Below are 20,674 nucleotides of genomic sequence, written 5' to 3'. Positions count from 1 at the left end.
AAATTCTTTTGTTTCGAACAATTAGCCCCTTGGGATAAAATAGATCAAAAAGGAAAAGGCTCAAACTGGCATCTATCAATGGCTGAGGGGGGGGAAGGGTGGAGAAACTCACATTTCAAATGTTTTTCATGGTTTCTGTGTCTTACTCTCATTTGAGAATAAAATATTTTTTAGTATCTTAGGGATGTGCTCAGTAGGTGAAAAATTGTTTCATGCCTAGAGTTAGTGGAAAGAGGCACAGAGTGTCCAGGATCTGGTCCTTTTTGCAGACACCTTGCTTTCCCAGCTGATGTATATCAAAGCAGCAAAGAATTAGATCTGTGTCTTTCATAAAACTGTCATTATGGAGGATTTCCCTTCCCGCCCCCTCTCCCGAAACTACATTAGAAGACTCAGTGCCTTTCAGAAGGCATATTTTACACTGCCACGTGAAGTGTGTTGGATGGAAGCCCAGATTAGCAGAAACCTCAGATCTGGAGACTCTGAGCAGAGTTTCCAGCTACTGTGCAGTGCACTTCTAGGGCCCTCCTGACTTCTGCTCAGCCAGCTCACCACACTTCTGATCTTGAGAGGAGCACAGGCAGAGGTCCATCCTCACCTGCACTGCACATATAACTAGCTAAATTCTCATCTACACATAGAATGAAAAATTATCGTGCTGTTACACCCTATCGTGCAATCTGTTTGAATTTTCACCTTGGTCACTACTTTTCTGATGGCATGTACTGCAAATTTTAGGAGAAAAAAGAGATCTCTTTCTGTCACAAAGACCATCATTTACACTGCTCTTTCAGAAGCTGAGCAATATGTTTCTATTTGAAATGCAACAAAAAGATGGATAGATTAGCCAAAGAATTTGGTCTGCAGTTGACAAAAAGCCAGATCACCTGCTGAGTATAAATGTGAGTAGTAAATCTTAGCTGGGCAGAGAAGGACATTAAATAAAGTAGAATGATGAACTAGAAATTGTGATGTTTGGCTATCACAGATACTCTTAACTGTGTTCTTTTTTCCTTGATAATGTGGAGAAAGAACAAATTCCTAAGTTAACTGTATTACATCGTACTGACAAGAGCTATCGTTAGCTCCTGTATTAGGAATTTGTTCCTACAAATACTATTCAGATAGGACTACCTTAGTAGTCCTTATTCACAATGACTCCAGTGAATCATCTATCTTTCTTTCCTAGATTCTTTCTAACTCCAACTAACATATTTCCTATTAATATAGCAAAATATGTTTATCAAGGATACAAATCCTATTCTCAGGGATAATGAATCCAGATTAGCTACTACTCTGGAGACCAGAACTGAGCACCATCATCTTTTATGCTTTGAGGAAAAAAATCCAGATGTACTGACAACTAACTCTGAGGGACTTTTTTCTGAACTGTTTAGCAAATAGAAACACTTTTGAAACCTTGAAATGCCTGTGGTATAGGAAAGCCATTTCCTACCCAGCACTATTCAGGTCCATGTAGCTTTATAACCCAGCAGTTGCTAGGGGCAAATACTTCAGAAGGCAGTTTGAAAACAGTAAGTGAATGTTTCTTCCATAATTTCTCATTTTGCTTTCTTATAGCAAGAAATTGCATCCTGAGGCATGAAGTTTAACTTCCTTTCTAAAAATGCAAAAATTAATTATGAAAACTTTGCCTAACCTGGATTACCACATAAATAGACAGTTTGTCTGTGATTTTTTTCAACAGTCCTTGACTTAGATTTGTGGTTTTCAGACTTATCATGATTATGTTAATTAATCTTGAAGGTAATCTGAATCTTTCCTATTTCTTCTTCCAAGAGCAAACCACTGTTGCTCTTTCCTAACCTACTTTGGTGCTACATTGTCTTTCAAGTGTTTTATACACAGTACTCCAGACAAGAAGAATTTCTGATTTATACAAAAGCATTAACAAATTATATGCATTTTCTTTCTCATGTGTCTGCATATGAAGGAAAGTTCTTCACTGATCTGTTTATAGCAATATTTAGGCCCTTTCTTGAGTTTATATAGCTAATTTACAGCTATATTCTCTTTAATATTTTCCCTCCAGTATATATTACATTCCATTTGGTAACACAAATTTTTCTTTGACATCGTAAGGTCCACTCATCTTACATATATATTTCAGTGCATCACAGTCACTTCTGATCTTGAGCTCTTTAACTAATTTTATGTTAGTTGAAAATTTTACCACATTACTATTTCTGTCTTTTCCTGTTAATTAAGGAATATAACAAGAATCCAGACATGGAACTATACGAGATTATTCTGTAAACTGGCTGCATAATGAAAACGAATCATTTGCTTTCTCTCTCCTAATCAGATATTGATTTCCCTCAAAGCTATCCCTCCTAGACTGTAGCTATTTACTTACTGCAGTAATTCCTATAGTGGAACTTGCCAAAGGCCTGTTTAAACCATCCCATAAAAGCTGCATTCATTGCTTTATTTAGATGTTCAGTCATTTATTACAGACATGATTTCCCTGAGTAGACTCTGTCATATCACTCTCCAGAGATTTATTGTTCTTCTAATTTTAATTATGATTTTATCAATTTCCTGTTTTTTTCTTAATAATCCTGAAGTAATTTAAAATACAGTATTTACTATCTTGATACACCTTGTTTTTAGTTGAAGTCAGTGGAAGTTTTGTCTCTGTTCTTTCACTTATTATGGTTATAGTCATGTAAGTTATGGTAAGAGAAGAGAAAGTGCAGACTCATCCAGTGTCAGGTACTCTGTGGTAACTACTCATATGCATGCTGTTATGCTGAAGTAAAAACCACCTCATGTAGGCAGCTACTGCAAAGCAGCTGGCATTCAGTAAGTTCGTACTGTCTTTGCTCATCTCACCATAACTTGTCCATCTGCTCATAGCCTGAAAAGAAGGTATGATTTTACATATTTAGGAAATATATAAAGTGATCTTTTTCTCTCAGGTCTTCCTAACAGATATTTTTATCTATCTCTTCCACTCTTTCTGAATTCAGAATTTCTCTTATGCATGTCAAGAGAAATTTTAATCATGTTAAGAAAATGTAGTTAAAAGAACTAGTTTAGTTAGCAACGGAGAGGAGAATTCAGCCTTTTAAATTGGCTGGAGCATCAGCGTTTAGAATGAGTCTCATACAGTAGCAGGAAACTCCTTTCCTGCCATTCTCCTCTGGTCCAGGTTTTAATAAATAGATTTTAAGAAATATCTTCTAATTTGATTACCTTCATATATTTTGCTATGGTTGAACTCCACTGCATAACCTGACTGTCCTTTTTTGTCCTAATTTATCAGATCTAGCTGACAGATCTACTAAGAATATTTTCATCCATTAGGTATGCAAAAAAAAAAAAAAAAAAAGTTACAGTATTTTCTTCTTCTTCATTACACAATTCAGCAAAGAATTAATAAGAATACATAAGTACCTTGTCTAGAATGAAGGTGATACAAGTGTACTTCAGCACAGGCAGTTTGGCTCCCAAATTTGTTTTCGTTTTGAGGAGTTGGACAATGGACATCAATGAACGAACCTCATGGACACTTTTGGCTTTTAAGGAAAAGAAAGTGCCACTAGGATTTCTTCTCTTTGAGGAACCTGCACAAGGGTCAGCTTTAGCGGACGGTGCCCTCAGGGTATAGCACTCACCAGTGTTAGCAATAAAAAGCCCAAGCAGTGGTGTTTAGACCTTCCACTGGTAAGAGTTATCTAGGTCTCCTATCTCTCCTCAGTGTGAAGGGATGCAAAGCTTTTTCTCTCTCATTTTTCAGAGAGATTGCCAAAATACAAGGTATTTTTAGAGAAAGGCGGTTTTTCACTGAGTCTGTGCAGGAAAGAGTGCAATGCTGTTAGGACTACAGAATGGCAATAAACCTGAGGGATCCTGACTCTCTCTCACCCAGTGAGAAGCAGACTGCCCCAGTCAGAAAGAGCCCTGCTTTCTGGTATTAAATATAATGTGAAACAAATCATATTATGTAAGTAGAATTGCGCTTCATTGCATAAGCATGTATGAATACATATGTATTCAGATGTTTCAGAGTACAGGAGAGCTGAAGGACCCAGTATTTATCAGTCTCTACCACTGGGAAACACTCTGTCAGTAGGCATACTGCCATTTACCAACATGTTCTGACTACTGCATAGATATTTCTGTACACATACATGCTATTTCTTGCTTAATTTGAATAAATTTCCTTCAAATTATAATAATAATAAAAAACTGGTATCAGATAACAAAGACAAAGTTACACTTAATAATTTGTAGTAAAATTCGCCTCATCATTAATGTATATGAACTGTTTTCAGAATTAAAACTTTAGATCCTTCCTTTTATAAAATGCTACTCATTCACATTATGTATTTCATTGCTGTTCTTTTTCTTCTTATTTTCTAATGTTTATTTAAGATTTTTCATATACATATGCTGAATCACAATGGGAATTCTATACCTTCCAGTATCTGTCTTGTGTCATTTGTTAGTGTCTATCTTCTAATGCTCTGATGTTTCCTTGAAGTATTTGGTATGGGCAGTGTTCAGCAATCAAGTTTATAATGGATGGACCACTTGAACATGCTACCACTGCATTTTTTATGCACCTAATACATTCACCTTACAGTAAAGTTCTGCATTATTCAGGATTTTCCATTGTAATTCTATACCCAGCTTGTGCAAATTCAGCTCCTGCATTTCAAAAATATGTTTTTTCTTAACATAGGAGATTTTACAGTGGTCACTTGTATTAATGATCTGTTTTGACAGATCTGTCTAAAATGGCAAGTGCTACTCAATCAATTGCTGCTTCTCAAGGTGCTTTTTTGCTAAAATGAGACGTCCATTAAAAAAGCTTCCTGCATACTCTCGACTGGCTGAAGAGAGAACTGGTGTTCATAAAGGTGACCTTCTGTTTGCACTTCCTCACAGGGCAGTGGCCACAAAATTTCTAGAACACTTTTCCCTACAAAGGCTTTTCCCAAGCTGTCTATCTGATCTGTGTGACATGTCACTTATCATTGTAAAGAAAGAGAGGCTTAATGAAGCACAACATCCCACATGGATGCTTAAAGCCACTTTGCGCATTGGGGTTACACTCTTCTGACAAAATGTCAATGTCCTGTCATACAAATTCAGTATCACTGAGTTAGTTGTACTTGCTTTTGGAACTGCTGCATTCATATGAATCCCAGCAGCTAAGAAATGGCTTATGAAGAGCTGTCACATGGAGCAGAAAAAACAACTTGAAGAACCTGGAGCCACTGAGCTGAACTTTGGTCTTCAAAGTTAGCTTGTATAAGATTTGCTGTGTCATGAACTTTGATGACTGGAAGATGAGTGATTCTTATTATAGATTTTGAGGTCATTTGACAATATACCTGTATATAAGCTGAGCTCTTCCCATATGAGTTACATTTTTCTGTTGAAGCCTTGCTCCAAAGGCCCTGCTCAGACCAGCCACTATGCAGATCTAAATACCATAAGACTTAAAAAGAAGGTGGTTGATCTGATAATAGATCTGACAGCATCTAATCCAAATATTTAAATTTCTTACAGTCAATTAGATTCCAAGAGAAATTCAAATTGCTGTGAGCCATCAGTTGCTCTCAGTGAGCTGTGCAAGGCATCAAGCACATGCATAGATTACGAACAAAGATGCATGCTACCAGTAGGAAAGAAAACCAAAACTCTTTTGAGATTCCATATCTTGGGAGCCTTTGGTGCTGCGCTTAATAGCCAGTAATATGCATCTCACTTAGGAAACCACTAAAGGTTGTGCAGACTCAGCACTTTTAGTCCCCACTAAACTATGGCATTGCTTATCTGAATATACTGCTGTTATAATAAACAAATCAGTTCTAATGCAGACTTTTGAGCCAGCAATGTGCCCTTGTGGCAATGGTCTCCTGGGGTGCATTAGGAAGAGTGTTGCCAGCAGGTCAAGGGAGGCGATCCTCTTCTCAGCCCTGGGGAGGCCTCATCTCGAGTCCTGTCTCTAGTTCTGGGCTCCCCAGGACAGGAGAGACATGGAGCTGCTGGAGAGAGTCCAGCGTAGGGCTACAAAGATGATCAGAGGGCTGGAGCACCTGCCCTGTGAGGAACGGCTGCGAGAGCTGGGCCTCTTCAGCCTGGGGAAGAGAAGACTGAGGGGGGATCTTATCAGTGTGTACAAGTACCTGAAGGGAGGGTGTCAAGGGGACGGGGACAAACTCTTTTCAGTTGTCCCGTGTGACAGGACAAGAGGCAATGGGCAGAAATTGAAGCACAGGAAGTTCCGCCTGAGCGTGAGGGGGAATTTCTTCCCTGTGAGAGTGATGGAGCACTGGCACAGGTTGCCTAGAGAGGTTGTGGAGTCTCCTTCTCTGGAGATCTTCAAGGCCTGCCTGGATGTAACCCTGTCTAACATGCTGTAGATGACCCTGCTGAGCATGGGGGTTGGACTAGATGGTCTCCAGAGGTCCCTTCCAATCTTACTGGTTCTATGATTCATCCATGCCAATGTCCTTTATCAAAACAATCTCAGATGTCTCTAATGTGCCCTTACCCTACGGTGGAGTTAATCTCAGTGTATTCTGTACCAGACATTCAAATCTTCTGTCCTGACAAATTGTGAGGTACAAGACAGTAAGGTGACATAAAAACACTGGATCTTTTATCTGTCTCTTACAATGTTTTTATCTATGTTAAAAAAAAAAAACAAAAACAAAACAAACAAACAAACAAACAAACAAAAAAAAAAACAGAAAAAGCTGCTCCCATGTGTAGCAGTCTGTATGATATGAAATTTCACTAGAAACATAGCTCTACTGCTATAGTCAAAGGAAAATCTTGCATGTGTCCTACCAATTAGTATGGGAACAGAACATCCCTTTGCTTGAAAGAACTTAGTTTTGGGACTTGAAAGGAGCTGTTGCTCACTAGTTGCATTATAGCCTGATTCAAATCTTAGCCTGTTTTGAATATTTGCTTTTTAGTAAAATTGTGTGGATGTTTTACAGTTCACTTAAACTAATTCAGTAGCAGTGCACTTAGAAAACTTTTACAGGTATATATTATTTCTTTTTATTTTTCAATCTTTTGTAATAAGTAGTACTTTGCTTTTATTATTATTAAATTTAAATAAATATCACTTCAAACGTGAGATCTGAAATATTTATGGAGAGCAGAAGATAGCAATTAGATTAGGATAAAAATTAGGAAATGCAATAGGAAGTTCAACAGTAAGGCACTAAGTGGACTAATCAGTGTTTATCTCCTTATTAATCTAGTTATGTTTCAGATACATTTGAAGGAACTTAGCTCACTTGAAGCTCAAAATATAAAAGCTACATTGCATTAAAACTAACAAACCAAGCAGAAAACACACTTCAATACTTACTGCTGACTAAAGTAAACTAAGAGCAAGGGTACAAAAATAGCATCCTTATTCTTCTGTATCTTTGACCTTGGACTGACTATCCAAGTCCATCTGCTCTGACTGCTTTAAAGAGTATCAGACTATTTAAGCTCTAGTTCCTTTTATAACACTTAAACCTTCATGTTGCTTTAGAATGGTATCACTGTGCAAAATAACAGCCTATTTCTCCTGTTCTAATATATACTTCCTACCTGTATTATGTGAAATAAAAACTCGCAAACTTTGCTAGAGAAAACACTGCTCAGAATTTCTAATGATCCTTAGGGAATATATAAGACAGGAAATAATATTATTCAGTTAGCTGAAGTACCTTTCAAAAGCAACTGGAAGTTCTTAAGACTGACTACTGCTCCTGTGGTTCAAAGGATTGCTATTAGTTAGTAAGTTATTACATATTCTTTTCTGTGTTAAATTATTTATGCATTTAACCCAAGAGACTGTTTTTTAATAAGCAAGTGGTATTTAATCAATATGTAAATAGAGTTAAAGTAAATCTAAGTCTTGTTTGAATTAAGTTGATGAGAATAAGTAAATTTGAAATGTTTGGTTGATTATAATTACAATTTTATCATTGTCTAAGGATCCCTATTTTTTAGGGGTCAGGTACTATATATTACAATTGATCTTTATTTGACAGCTAGTGCTGATGCTTTCAGTGCAAATGAGAAAAACAATATGTTAAGAAGAAAAGCAAATTACAGTCTGAAATGGAAAATTTAAAGAAAAAGAATATGATAAAATTAAGAAAGGACGAAAGAAATCACAATAACTTTGGGGGCTATTGAGTACTACTGTTATTACTTCTTCTATAACCTCATATGTATCTGTCATTTATCAGACAAGTAAAAAAAATGTCACTGCAACAAAGGATGACATTCAAGGATATTTGTGGATGAATAAGAGAAAGAATAAACTAGGATCTCTTCGAGAATGCTCACACAGTAGATCTAGTTTCTCTACTGAATCTTATACTGAAGCTCACCTCAACTTGGGATTATTACCTTTTTCCTTAATGAAAGTTGAAGTCTTCATTTCTTTTCCCTTTGAAGACTCTGAAAAAGGAATCAAAAAAAAAATGGAAGTAGAAAGTTAATAAAATACTAATATTACTGTTCACTACTATACTATAGACATCTGCACTATAACAAATGTACATAACACCAGACTACAAAAAAGGTATAGAAGAGAAAAGTGTTAGGAATTTGTATTTCTGTTTATTTCAATAAAAGTTTCAGTTTAGGATTTGAAAACACACCAAAATAATTTCCACTAAATTACCTTGAAAAGTTTCTGCTCTCATTACTGTGCAGTCTATCATCTGAATTTAGCTAACAGTTCTGTTACTAATTCACTGTCAGGAATAGGCCAACATTTCAGCAGTATTGGCTATGTGGGCCAAAAAAAAAGTTAAAGAATGCTGTAATAAAGATTGTTATTTTATTATTTCTGAATCATATAAGAAGCTGCTCATTTCAAGGTATCAGATCTGCTAAGTGAGAATAAACTAGGTGTAGTCCCTTTTCACCAAAAAGCAAAGTATGTAGAAGCAGCACCGAGGTACCAGGAGACCCTTTCATGAGGACAGCTGGTTATTTCCAAACCGTGTTTTCATGAGACATTACCCTTTTCCTTTAAGACTGCTGGAGGCTTGACATCTTTTCTTTTACCAGGCTCTAGAAAGGAACATTTAACATTTATCAGAAGTCAAGTTAGAGAAATAAGTTGACACATGAGAAGAAAGCAAGTCAGACAATTTGATATACAGAGAGGAAAAGGATGTGATAATTAAATGGCTTTAACAGCATGGAAATAATGAACAGGACAAAACAAAGAGGTCATTCATTCATCCTTTTAGACTTGGATATGCAAAATAATAAACATTCAATATGTCATTAGTTCCTTCGTATTTGGAGGAAGCTTTTAAGCTGTCTCTCAAGTAGGGAATGAAGAATAATTTAAAAAGAGTACAGCAATTCTATAAAGCAGCTGACATCAATGGATTTACCTTTTGCTGAATCCAAATACAAAATTAATCTACATTTATACAATTAAAATATTAGGAATGCTAGACCTGAAAGCAACCTGAAAGTCTGATAAAGATAAGTGGAAGTTTTCTTTATTCAGGAGTGACAGAAGGGCCAGTTACTCCTTCAGGACTCTGCATACTTTTAACACCATAGAAGCTATGTGGATATTGCCTGTGAACAAGATTTCACTTCCTTTATATAGCCTTTTAAAATCAGAGTCAAGATGAGTATAATATAAGAGCAATATTCATCCTTCAAAATATACATTCATGTATTTCATGTCAAGATGAAGAATATACATTCATATATTTTACGCCAAGTGAGAGCTTGTCAAGACAAAAAAGACACAGAAGTTGGCTAAACACAAATAAAGAAAAAAATCCTGTCTTGTGCTGCCTGGCTGAGACACAGGGACTGACAGTAGTGAGAAAGGGGAGAATTCTGAGCCTCACACAGTGACCTGACTTTATGCCACTGGTAGTTTAACAAGAAATAAGAAATTCCTGTCTTGTAGAGATGCCCTGAAGTGCATCATCACATTGTGGTATTTTTATTCAGTATTCTGCCCTGCTCCAATCATTATGTGGACTGCATTGAATATATCCACCTCCTAGAAAATTGAGATTTTACCACAGTTTGGATCCAGGATGTGCCTTTATAGCTCGGGAATTGTGCACAATTCTCCTAGCCTTCGCTGTTTTCTGGAAAAGTTTGAGATGTTTCAGTACTCTCTAAAAAGTGAGAAGTACCCATGAATCCTATTGTTCTTAACATTTGTCTTCTATATTCATCACAATGCAACAATTAATGTTTTCTCCAGAGGTGTGCTTTCTCTGGTGTGCACTGCCAGCAAGCCAACACACGGCATCTGGAAACATTAGAGATGTATACATCCATGTTTGCCAATAAATCAAGAAAAAAACTCACTGACTTCTCCTGGTCACCTGAAACACCTGGATCTGTCAGTAGCCGCAATAGTCTTGTCTCTACCTGTCACACCCTTTAGCTATAGCTATTTAACTATGGACTACAGATAAAGTCCATGGAATTTCTGAAATTTTTGCTAAAATGCAATATACCAAAAATATTTTAGATTTCAGTTCTTTTGAATTATCACATTAAAATGCATAATGATCTCTTAATACTTAACCAAGATAATTCATTCTACTTTATTGAAAGGAAACTTCTTGATTTACAAAGATGTATGAATATCGCGAAGTGCAAAGCCAGGCCAAAAACTTGATTCTTCCTTTGCATCTAGTTCCAGTTTAGCAAAAAATGAACAGAGACTTAAGCATCCAAATAATTTCTTCCCCAAAGAGTATTTTTCTTCTAAAATAAAATTTTTCTTCTGTGCTTGAATGTCTCTAGTGCAGCATGAAGTGCTGAGGTGGAAGTGGAGCTTGAAGTTTTGAAGGGAGAATTCATCTGAGCAGCTCATGTGGATATTAGCAACCATAAAACCAGTAAGTGTTGAAACATCTTTTTAGTTGTAAATGTCAGCATGGATGGTTTCAGTGTTTCTAAAAACAATGCTTTCCAAAGCTTCCATTTATTAATTTCTAGACATCTCTGGTTATAAATTTCCTAGCAAATAATTTGGTGCAGGAGCAGCTCATTAAGTTGAAGCAGTTCTGCCTACTTTTCCATAGTATTCACTCTCTGCAGTCTTCCCTGGATCAGATTCATTCTGGTTCCCTGGCCTGATTGTCTCCAGCACACATGTGGTTTAAGGTTACGCAAAGGAACAATCATTATTTCAGGTCATTGCATCTTTCTTGGGGGTAGAGACACATTTGCTGTGTGCCTGGACTTGAGAGTCCAGCTCAGTTTCCTCCAAAAGGAATCTAGTTCATACACATTGAAGCTCCTCTGCACACACAGCTACTGCAAGGGAAGTAAAGGGATGTTCAGATGACTTGCTTTGGCATTACATTACTGCTCCAAACCGCAGTGCTAATGCAGATGTAAGAAATGAGCAGGTAAGTTAAATAGCTCTTGGGATGTATCTCTCCCCAGCAGTTATAAAAAGGAGTCTAAAGTGACTCTCTGGGATTTAGACAACTTATTTTGACCGATTAATGTCAAAAAGTGGTATAAAAATACATTCAGTATTTCTCTCAGGATGCATTAAAAAGAAGCCCAGATGTAGTTACTCAGAGACCTTTTGATAACAGTTCCTACAAGAATTTAAATTTGTTGTTAAAAGCAGTGCCATGGATAAAATAATCTAAACAGAAACCAGAATGAATTTGGTTTCCCATTCTTATGTACTTATACTTAAGATCTTTTACTGGCATTAAATAATCATTCTGATATTCAGTTACTGAATTTCTTAACTTTTTCACTTACCTTTCTCCTTTATTCCCCCTGGATTATTGGGGTTTTTTCCTTTCAGAGACTCTGTAGGGAGGTAATTAAGTTTTTGAGACTTAGAAGATAGGACCTTCCTTCTAAACTTGAAAGAAAACCCAACAAGTTATTAAGATCAAGACTAAATTAATGAATGTAAATGGATGTAGCTCTGACCTTTCCTCAAATGAAATAGTATTAGTTGTTATAAGTCACTATATCTGTGGAGAGCTCCACAGAAAGAAACCAGAAAGGAGAAGGGGAAACTACAAGCAATACTATAGGACTGGAGATTCTTAGGGTCTTATCCAAAACCTCATGAAGTCAGAAAAGATTATTCTATTTTTTTTTTAATGGACGGAAGCCATTGCCTTAGTCCTTTACGGACCATGCATTTTGGGTCAGCAGGTATGGAAAAACATACATTGCATAAGCAGTTAACATATGACACTCTCTGAAAGCAATATCCTATTGACCCCTTAAGTATGTGTATCAGTGAATTCTAGGATGTAATTCTTTTTTCTGAAGTGAGGAAATAATTTCATAGCTTTATGAATGTCTGTGATTTGAGTGAGAGAATATTATAGCTGGCAGGATGCTAAGTAGACCAAATTATATTTCATCCGACCTGATGTACACATAATGTCCAGAAAAAGCTTCATATCATTTATTCTTAAAAAAACAAAAAAATCAGTAAAAGCATATTAAGCTAAAAGAAGATCCCTCCTAAAATAAATCTAAAACTCTGAACATTCTCCTGACCACCATACTACCAGGATATGATCTCATTTCCATCTGGCACAAATCACACATGTAGTTTGCTTTGTGCTCAACACAAATAACTGTGTATAACATCACTTCCAAGGTGGCTGAATCCTTTGGAGAAATCACACCATTTAGAGACAGGTGCTGAAATTAGAAGCTTAATCTCCACAGCAAGAGATGGGCTCCTTCAGAGGACTGAGAGCAACTTCTAGTGTGAAGGCTCTGACCTCCTTTGAAGGAGCTTCTATCTCCACCTGTGCTGACTGTGTAGGAAGTTTAGGGGCAACAGCTTCCAGCTGGCCATTTTGCTCTGCGTTTCTGTCTGCGGTCTCAGAGATTCAGCAGCCATTCTTACAGCCACAAGGACAAACCTTTCCCCTTGTGCTGAAGGCTTTGACTCATAAGTTCTTTTATCACCCGTTAGCAGGTCTCTCTGAGATTTCCTATATTTTGTAGCTTCTAAAGGCGTTTCAGCACCTTCAGCCCTTATAACTTTAGCACTAGTGCGGGACTCTCTCCACCATGCATCAATGCCCTCTCTCTGTGAGCCCAGGCTACGGAGATACTCAGTGCTACTTCTCTTCCAGAGAACAGATCTTCATCTTTAGGTGTTTGAACAGCGGCTCACTGGAGTCTGTTCATACTTTTACTCTTGACTGATGACTTCCTTGCTGGTCTCAGAAGAGAAAATAAAGTTGCCTTAATGCCAAAATTCATCTCCCTGCTTTCATCCTGCATCCTTCTCCATAGGTGAAGCTTGGGCACGATAGGAGGATGCTATAGAAAGACAGCTGCAGTAGCATGTGAACTCTTCAGGAGAAAGATATAGTCTTCATGAAAAAGGCAGCAGCAAATCAGGAGGCAGAAATAGGAAGAAATATTAACTGAAATTTACTGCTTTTCAGTCCCTTCTGTTTAATATCTATGGGTGATTTCATTTCCACATAGCTGATTGTCACAACATAATTTTCTACTTTTAATGAAAAAAGTATACATTTTAAGTTAAGATAAAAATGCTGCAAGTAAGATGTTATTTCATTTCACATTTACTTTAAAGGAAGCAGATGCATTGCATAGTATGTGCAAGTCAGCACGTGTCTCGTTTAGTGACATTGTGCTATTATGTGTATGACAGAAAAGAAATATACACTACTGAATTATTCCCCCTGCCACTCTTGTGTATAGACATAAAAATAAATAGACCTATTCTCCACATATAAGTGACGTAAGAAAAAATGTGGATATCCCAGTACTCAGCAAAAGCAAACAATAGGGAAAAAGGGGTATTTGTTTGGAAAACAAATCAGGCAATGCAGAGGCAGAGTGAATTTATGTTATCTGTACAGCACACATATTCTCACTTTAATAACTCATCATAATACAATTCGAGAGGCTTTCTTGAAAAAAAATCATCAAGGAGATATGTATGGTCTATCATGAGCTTTAAGTGTTAGAGACTCTGAATGAATGAGTTTCTACTTTGACTAGTTGGCTAAGATAACTACTAAAAAGACTGTATGGCATGTTATCCCTCTGAGTTTCCTTGGCCACCCATTATTTCAATACGCTCATGTCAATGGAAAACCAGCTTTTACATTACTTATTGTAAATGGGCTTCTTTACTTCAGGAAAGAGCTAAGAAGCTCTTTAAATTCAGCAACAGTCTTGAGATGCCCTTTATCACAAGACAATAGAAGAAGGCATATTCTTCCAGTGTTCTCCTTAATTGCTACCAATAAAACCAAACTCTGAGATTGAAGATATTTTATTCACCTCATAAAACAGATATGGTAACATTGTGAGGTTATGATCTACAGAGTGTCCTAGTGATCCCTCCAAATTCAAGGATTTATTTTTCCTATCTCTGCTTTAAATAAAAATGCTATGCAACCATTCAGGAAAGATAGCCTAGTTTTATGATAGGTTTTCTGAAGCAGGTAATATTTTCCTTTCTTGTTCACCCAAACTTAGCCCATTCTTCAGTTAGAATGAGGTATGATGATGCTTCTTTTATTGCAGAAGGTACCAGGATAAGAGTAATCATTACAAGCTTTTAACATCTCATCTAAAAAAGTTCCTTTGTTTGTTTTTATAGGAATAGTAAAACAAACTCCTGAGATACATAATTAGGATTAGCATGCAATCTTAAAATCCTTACTTTCCCAGATCCTTCAATATATTTTAAATGACAACAAGACACACTTTTAGAAGCAGATTGTTAGACAGCAAGTTGCTAAGAGGCCCCATTAACCTGATTAAGTTTTACTGAGGCCCACCAAGAAGCCTTGAACTGGCAATGGACAGAAGAAAGAGTGGCACACAACTAAGGTTTGATTAATTTAGAAACTATATTTGGGCAAATATGGTGTGTAAGATGAGGGTTTTATAATGCTGAATATATGTTTATATAGCTGAATTATCCAGAAAGCAGTAGGCAAAGCATATAATCTAGAAATGCACCCAGATCTCTAAGGATTTCTTCCATACAGCTATATAAGTTCTTCCTATGGAGTTTTTGGCTGTCAATATATTTTGAACAGAGCTAGTCAGCTGTCTGCAGATAGCTAATCAACACCCACATTCACAGACACTTAACTGTGAAGGCTGATGTCTCTTATGGGAAACAGTGATGGCTGCAGTAGCAAGCGCTCTCAGAAGCCAAGAGGACAGGTTCAGAAGGGCTGGACATCAACGTTGCTGCAGCCATTAGGGAGCCAGCTGGACCTTTACTGCTATATTCAGCATTGAGCCAAGACCTTGGCTATTAGTAGCAGTAATGCATTGGACATATATAACCTTGTATTACATGAGTAATACGTTGCAATTTTTACAGAGGCTTTTGCCTTGTTTTCCTAAAATATAGGAAATCTGATATAAAGGAAGCCTAAATTTAGCGTTTAAATTAAATTCCTGCCTAATTCTTTCTGAAGACTGGGTGGAGAAGGTCTAGCCTCTTCTGCCAGGTTAGAAGTAACAGTTAACCACTTGGTGAATGAGGTCCCTGACCTCATGTTGTAAATCCTATGTAATAGTTCATTCAGTTAAATATTGAGATCATATTTTATACATACAAAGACGTTAGAAACAAGATATTTAATGACTATTTTAAAATGAGTATCTTCATTCTACTTTCTGTGATTTTAAAATGGTATTATATTCTATTGCATATACTTACCTTTATCTTTTAAAGCTGTAGAATTTTTTCCTTCTTTTTCTTTAGTGTGCTCTGTAAAAAGTAATTTATTAATCTTCAAGTTATAGGGATTAAAGGTTAACATCTAATAACTCTGAGATGATGAGTGATTGATTGAAAATTTAGTAGTTTCTAACTATGCCATGATACCAATTTAATGTGCAGTGCAAGGCATTGGTTTTGATCTATCCAGCATGCTAACACAGTGAAATCACAAACATTTCTTAAGTGTGATGCTTAACTGTACTACTTAACTATAAGAAGACTCAACACTCATCTCACTTTGCAGTGTGTGATAGTAAAAGTTAACAAGTGGTCCTAAATTCTGAGTTTGTACTTCTAAGTTTTCCTACAACTATTTCAAAGCTCTATTTTGTATTCCAGTTCAGGTAAGACTAATTAAGCTTTACCATGCATTTAGTGACACATAATTATGCTTTTAAATTCCTAAGCTATGGTTAAAAAGCAGACAGGCCAATATATTGCAAGACTTTTTCTCCTTGGACGTATATTCTTTGGGTTTTGTGCAATTTTATTCTGCAGTGTTACCTTTGTCTTTTGTGGCAGCTGGAGATTTCAATTCTTTCTCTTTTCCAGGATCTGTAAAGAAGTATTCACAGTGACAAAGTGACAGGCAGAAGCAATAAGTGAGTGAAACTACAAAATTAAGTTTTAAGAGAAAATGAAGCATGTAGATCATATTAGAGACTATAACTATATGTTAAAAGAATGTAAGAAGGTGATAAACAGTAGAAGAGTTGAACAAAACCTACATTTCAGTTCACAGAGAGTTCAGTCCAGTAAATGCCTTTTATTGATTTAATTATAAAACCTATAAAATTTACAAGCTTCAGTAGCAACTTCCCATGGGACCTTCTTTCAACTCTCTTATCCAGAAATGACAAAACTGAACCTTTGCCAATTTTGACTCATTAGATTTGGCTGTGGCCCACTTCCTTTATCAGACAATTGTCCATTCTTGCTGAGCAAATCCAAGCATCTCTTTACTGGAACTATTCTTTTGTAAATGTAGATGACTATTGAATTGAGAGAACACCATGAGAGCGACAAATAGGAGGATCAAAAGTTGCTTTTACTCTGCCTAGAGACAAATGGTGAAGATGGTTAGGCCACACTAGTCTTAATAGCTCCTTAAGATGAAAATGGTCCCCTGGAAAAGGCATGAGAAATAATTTGGACCAGAAAGAAAACAAGAATTCTGTTTCACACAGTATGTGAGATCATGCTTTTAGATGAATGAAATTAAGATCTCCAAAATATCATGCCCACAAAAAATTACCAAATATATTGTCTCAGAACAGGCCAGTCAGAAAGAACAGAGCATTGAATTTTGAATTCCCACATTATGTGAGAATTTTAACCATCTGGATGCTGGTTATTCTGGTTAGTAGAAATACTAATTAACTTACATTGTCTTGAAAAAAAAATAAAATGTTCTCCACCAGATCTCTAGGAAAAAAAAATCTACTGAGAAACTCAGCAGTAATTTGGTGCTAGAAGATCTTAAAGAACTCTGTTAAAAGACCCACTCTATTAGATGACCCACTTAGATATTCTAGCTAGGATAAGATGTCAAGACTCCTACTGAGGAGAAGTTGTACAATGGTTAGCAGATAAATCTGAAACTGGCAATTGTTAAAGTGGCCAATTTCAATGTCTATTGCGTATAGCCTGGAAGTGCATATAATTCACAAGTTGTCAGTCTTGTTACAAAAGTGTGGAATGTATACAATAGTAACTTATCATTGCATCAAAAAAGCTTTTTGCTCATGATTTGGTATTGAGCTCTGTGTAAGATGAACAGAGTATGTGGAGCTATACGTTCAACTGATTCAGATATAACGAGATTTTATTAACAGTAAAGGAAACCATCCGGTGGAAAAAGTATATTTACTGGTGACAGTGAAACTCCTGCTGCAATGGTGATGACTTCAAGGTCTGAGTGTTTCATTATACTTCCTCTATATTTTATTTCTAAAAAGAAGATACTTTCAAACAATACCATTTTAAAGGAAAAAGGATAGATTTTGTTGAATAAAGTTGAAGTATATCTTTATTGTAATATTCTTTCATCCTCAATGTATCCCAAAATCCTGTTTCAGAAGAACCTCTGCCCTCCTGCTTCTGCTTTCAGATTTCATACTCACCAGCTTATGATTCAGTCACTCATTCTCAAAGGCAGAAAGAAAACAATTCCCCAATATTTAAATAATAATGGCATAAACCAATGCTAACAGAAATTAATTCCAATGGGAAGGCTGAAAAAACTGTCCTTTTGTGTTACAGAAGATTCCCAGGAGGGATTCCATATTCTATGCTACGCTCTGTGCAAAAGAGAGGAGATTGGAAGAGACGTGATCTTTTTTTAAGTGCTTTTGTGAATCCCAGTTCAAGTATTGATTAATTCACGTAACATTGATATAGTCATGCTATTATTATGTCATATGCATAACAAATTAGCTGCTGTACAATATAAACCCTTTACATACAGGAGCGTCAAGATGATGTGTACCTCCATTGTAAAGACCACAGTTACCCAGATTGTTTCAGAAGCTGTTACCTCAATGATATTTTTGGGGGGGGGGAAAAAAGAAGAAAAAAAAAGAAAAAGAAAAAAAGAAAATTAAACAATTCTGAACTAAAAGCTTAAGTCATTACAGACAAAGCTTGAAGTCGTAAGTGATCCCTAAACCAGGAAACAATTGGGAAGATGCTGCAGAGACCAGTGTAATCTGCAGGAAAAAAAATAATTTTTAGGATGATATGGTATGTGACACAGATGCTGCTGAAGCATGTAAAGAATGACTAGCTTAGAAATAGGAATTTAAGCTGTAAATAAGCACTGGACATTCTGTAGAACTGAACGTACTGAAGACTGTTAGTCTACTATAATTATGGCAAAATGACACCTTCTTGTACAAATACTATGACAGGAAACTTCTGTTACTTGCTCAGTATTGATTCTCAGTGTTAAGCTTCTATTGACACCAGACTACACAGCTGAGACTTCTAGTGACACTAACAGATTTGGGGAGATGAATTTTGTGTGTAATATAATAAGCACAAACTTTTACAAACAGATTTTTAGTATATGTCTTTTATGCTTGTCAAAGAAGATTATAAAGTAATGATTCCAAACTCCTTTGCCTTAAATAGACTTGAATTTATCTATTTATTCATTATTACTGTTACTAGCTTTGTTGTATCCTTTCTATCTAATTAACCATACATTGCATTTCATTTACAGATCAGATACTACTCTATCTAATTAACCATACATTGCATTTCATTTACAGATCTGATACTACTTTATCAGTTACAGAGAGAAGTAGCACCTAAAGGTATAGCTTACTTCTTTGTTTCATCTTGGGTTTATCTGAGAAAAACAAAGAAAAAGAAAGGGAAAAAAGGAAGAAAGGGAAAAGAAATGAAAGGAAAGGGAAAGGAAAAGGGAAAAAGAGAAAAGAAAAAAGAGAAAAACTTTTTAAAATTCCTGCTCTCATTATATTAGGATATATCTTTACATAGGAAATGATTTGTAATAACAAGCAGCTAATGAAAATGTATTTAAAGTGATGTAAACTTTTCTTAGTAAGGTTAGATGTCGCAGGAAAAACTCTTTGCCTGTTCCTCATTTCTTTTAAGTATCAATTCACAGTTGCTTTACAAAAACAGGCGCTGTAACTCCCTGGCAACATCCTGACGCTTGTTCATGTTATTTTTCAAACTAATACAGTAAAGAGTTAAAGCAATGAAGCCATGTCACTATTGCTAAACAAGGAGCTCTGCCAACACTCCAAATTTTGCCGTAAGTCTCACTATATATAATGTTTTTCTTAAAGCACAAATCCTAATTTTGACCATTTCAGATTTTCTCTTCTTTTTATCATGTATCCTGGAGTACGATAGATAACATGACAGGTGATGTCATTTCTCAGTCTTAAAAGACTCAGATCACTCTGATTTTAAATTCTTACTTTTCTGATTAAGGACAGGAGTTCTCACTTTTCCCCAGGCCTTTTGGACACCAGGGAAGAGTGAATTAGGGACTGTTTTCTCTTCATTTGGAGCTGCTTCCATCACCTTGTTTTTCTGTTGTTCTATGAGAAACATAAATATATGCTATTTTTCAAAAAACTTCCTGAATTTGGCACATTTTTCTTTATATGATGAGTGGATTGGTGGTAGCTCAGTATGTTTGGGGCACAGGGATAAGAAGTAGTGGACTGTAGAAGTACGGTCTTAAAGTGTTCCTGTTCACTTTTCTACATCTGAGGACCTGAGCTGCTGCTAGCCCTTGGAAGAAGCCGCAGCAGTTGTTGCAGATAGATAACACGTCTTGTTCTCACTCTTTTGACTTGTAGAAACTAAATGGCTGCTGACATGGGGGGACAGAGCTGCTGCTGCTGTCACTGGAAATACTTTGTCCCTGTTCCAGTTCTACTTTGGTGAAATTCAAAGCAACGGTTTAAGAAGTTCTGCTCAGTGCCAACCACATGGTTTATACTGTACAACCTGTGCTCTTTACAGCACAGGTGAAATATTTTGCACATAAACTCCCATCTAATGGTAGCATCTTGTAAAAGAGACAAAACTTCCAGCAAACACCACTTCTATGTTGTATGAGATGGCCAAACAGAGGGAAAGCAATGCAGGTGGCTGGGGAGCACTTGCACGGCAATGGGACACAGTGGAGAGACACCCAGACTGACAAAGCCTGAAATCTAGGACAAGATCTTCCTAATTCTAACATTTTCTGTGACAGCTAGCAAGCAGCTGACAGCTGCTGCAGGGTGCTTGCATTGGCGTGAGCATTGCTGAGTAAAGCTGAAGCTGGGAGACAAGAGAAAGGAAAGGAATAATAGGTCAAGTGACCACAGCCACAGAGGACAAGGAGTGATGGCTATCAAG

At 36.4% G+C, this 20,674-nt stretch overlaps 1 protein-coding gene across 1 annotated transcript in view; it reads right to left on the bottom strand.

The window, feature by feature from the left end:
• The window catches only part of TRDN (triadin), a 241,172-nt gene that overhangs the window by 53,374 nt on the left and 167,124 nt on the right, over positions 1–20,674 (bottom strand). The window contains 6 exon segments of the mRNA XM_062573067.1: positions 8,407–8,457; positions 9,028–9,078; positions 11,785–11,835; positions 15,725–15,775; positions 16,292–16,342; positions 19,116–19,139. Coding sequence (XP_062429051.1) covers positions 8,407–8,457; positions 9,028–9,078; positions 11,785–11,835; positions 15,725–15,775; positions 16,292–16,342; positions 19,116–19,139 — 279 coding nt within the window.

Source organism: Rhea pennata, chromosome 3 (assembly GCF_028389875.1).
Source record: "Rhea pennata isolate bPtePen1 chromosome 3, bPtePen1.pri, whole genome shotgun sequence".
Lineage (NCBI taxonomy): Eukaryota > Metazoa > Chordata > Aves > Rheiformes > Rheidae > Rhea > Rhea pennata.
This window is presented reverse-complemented; position numbering and strand designations above follow the sequence as displayed.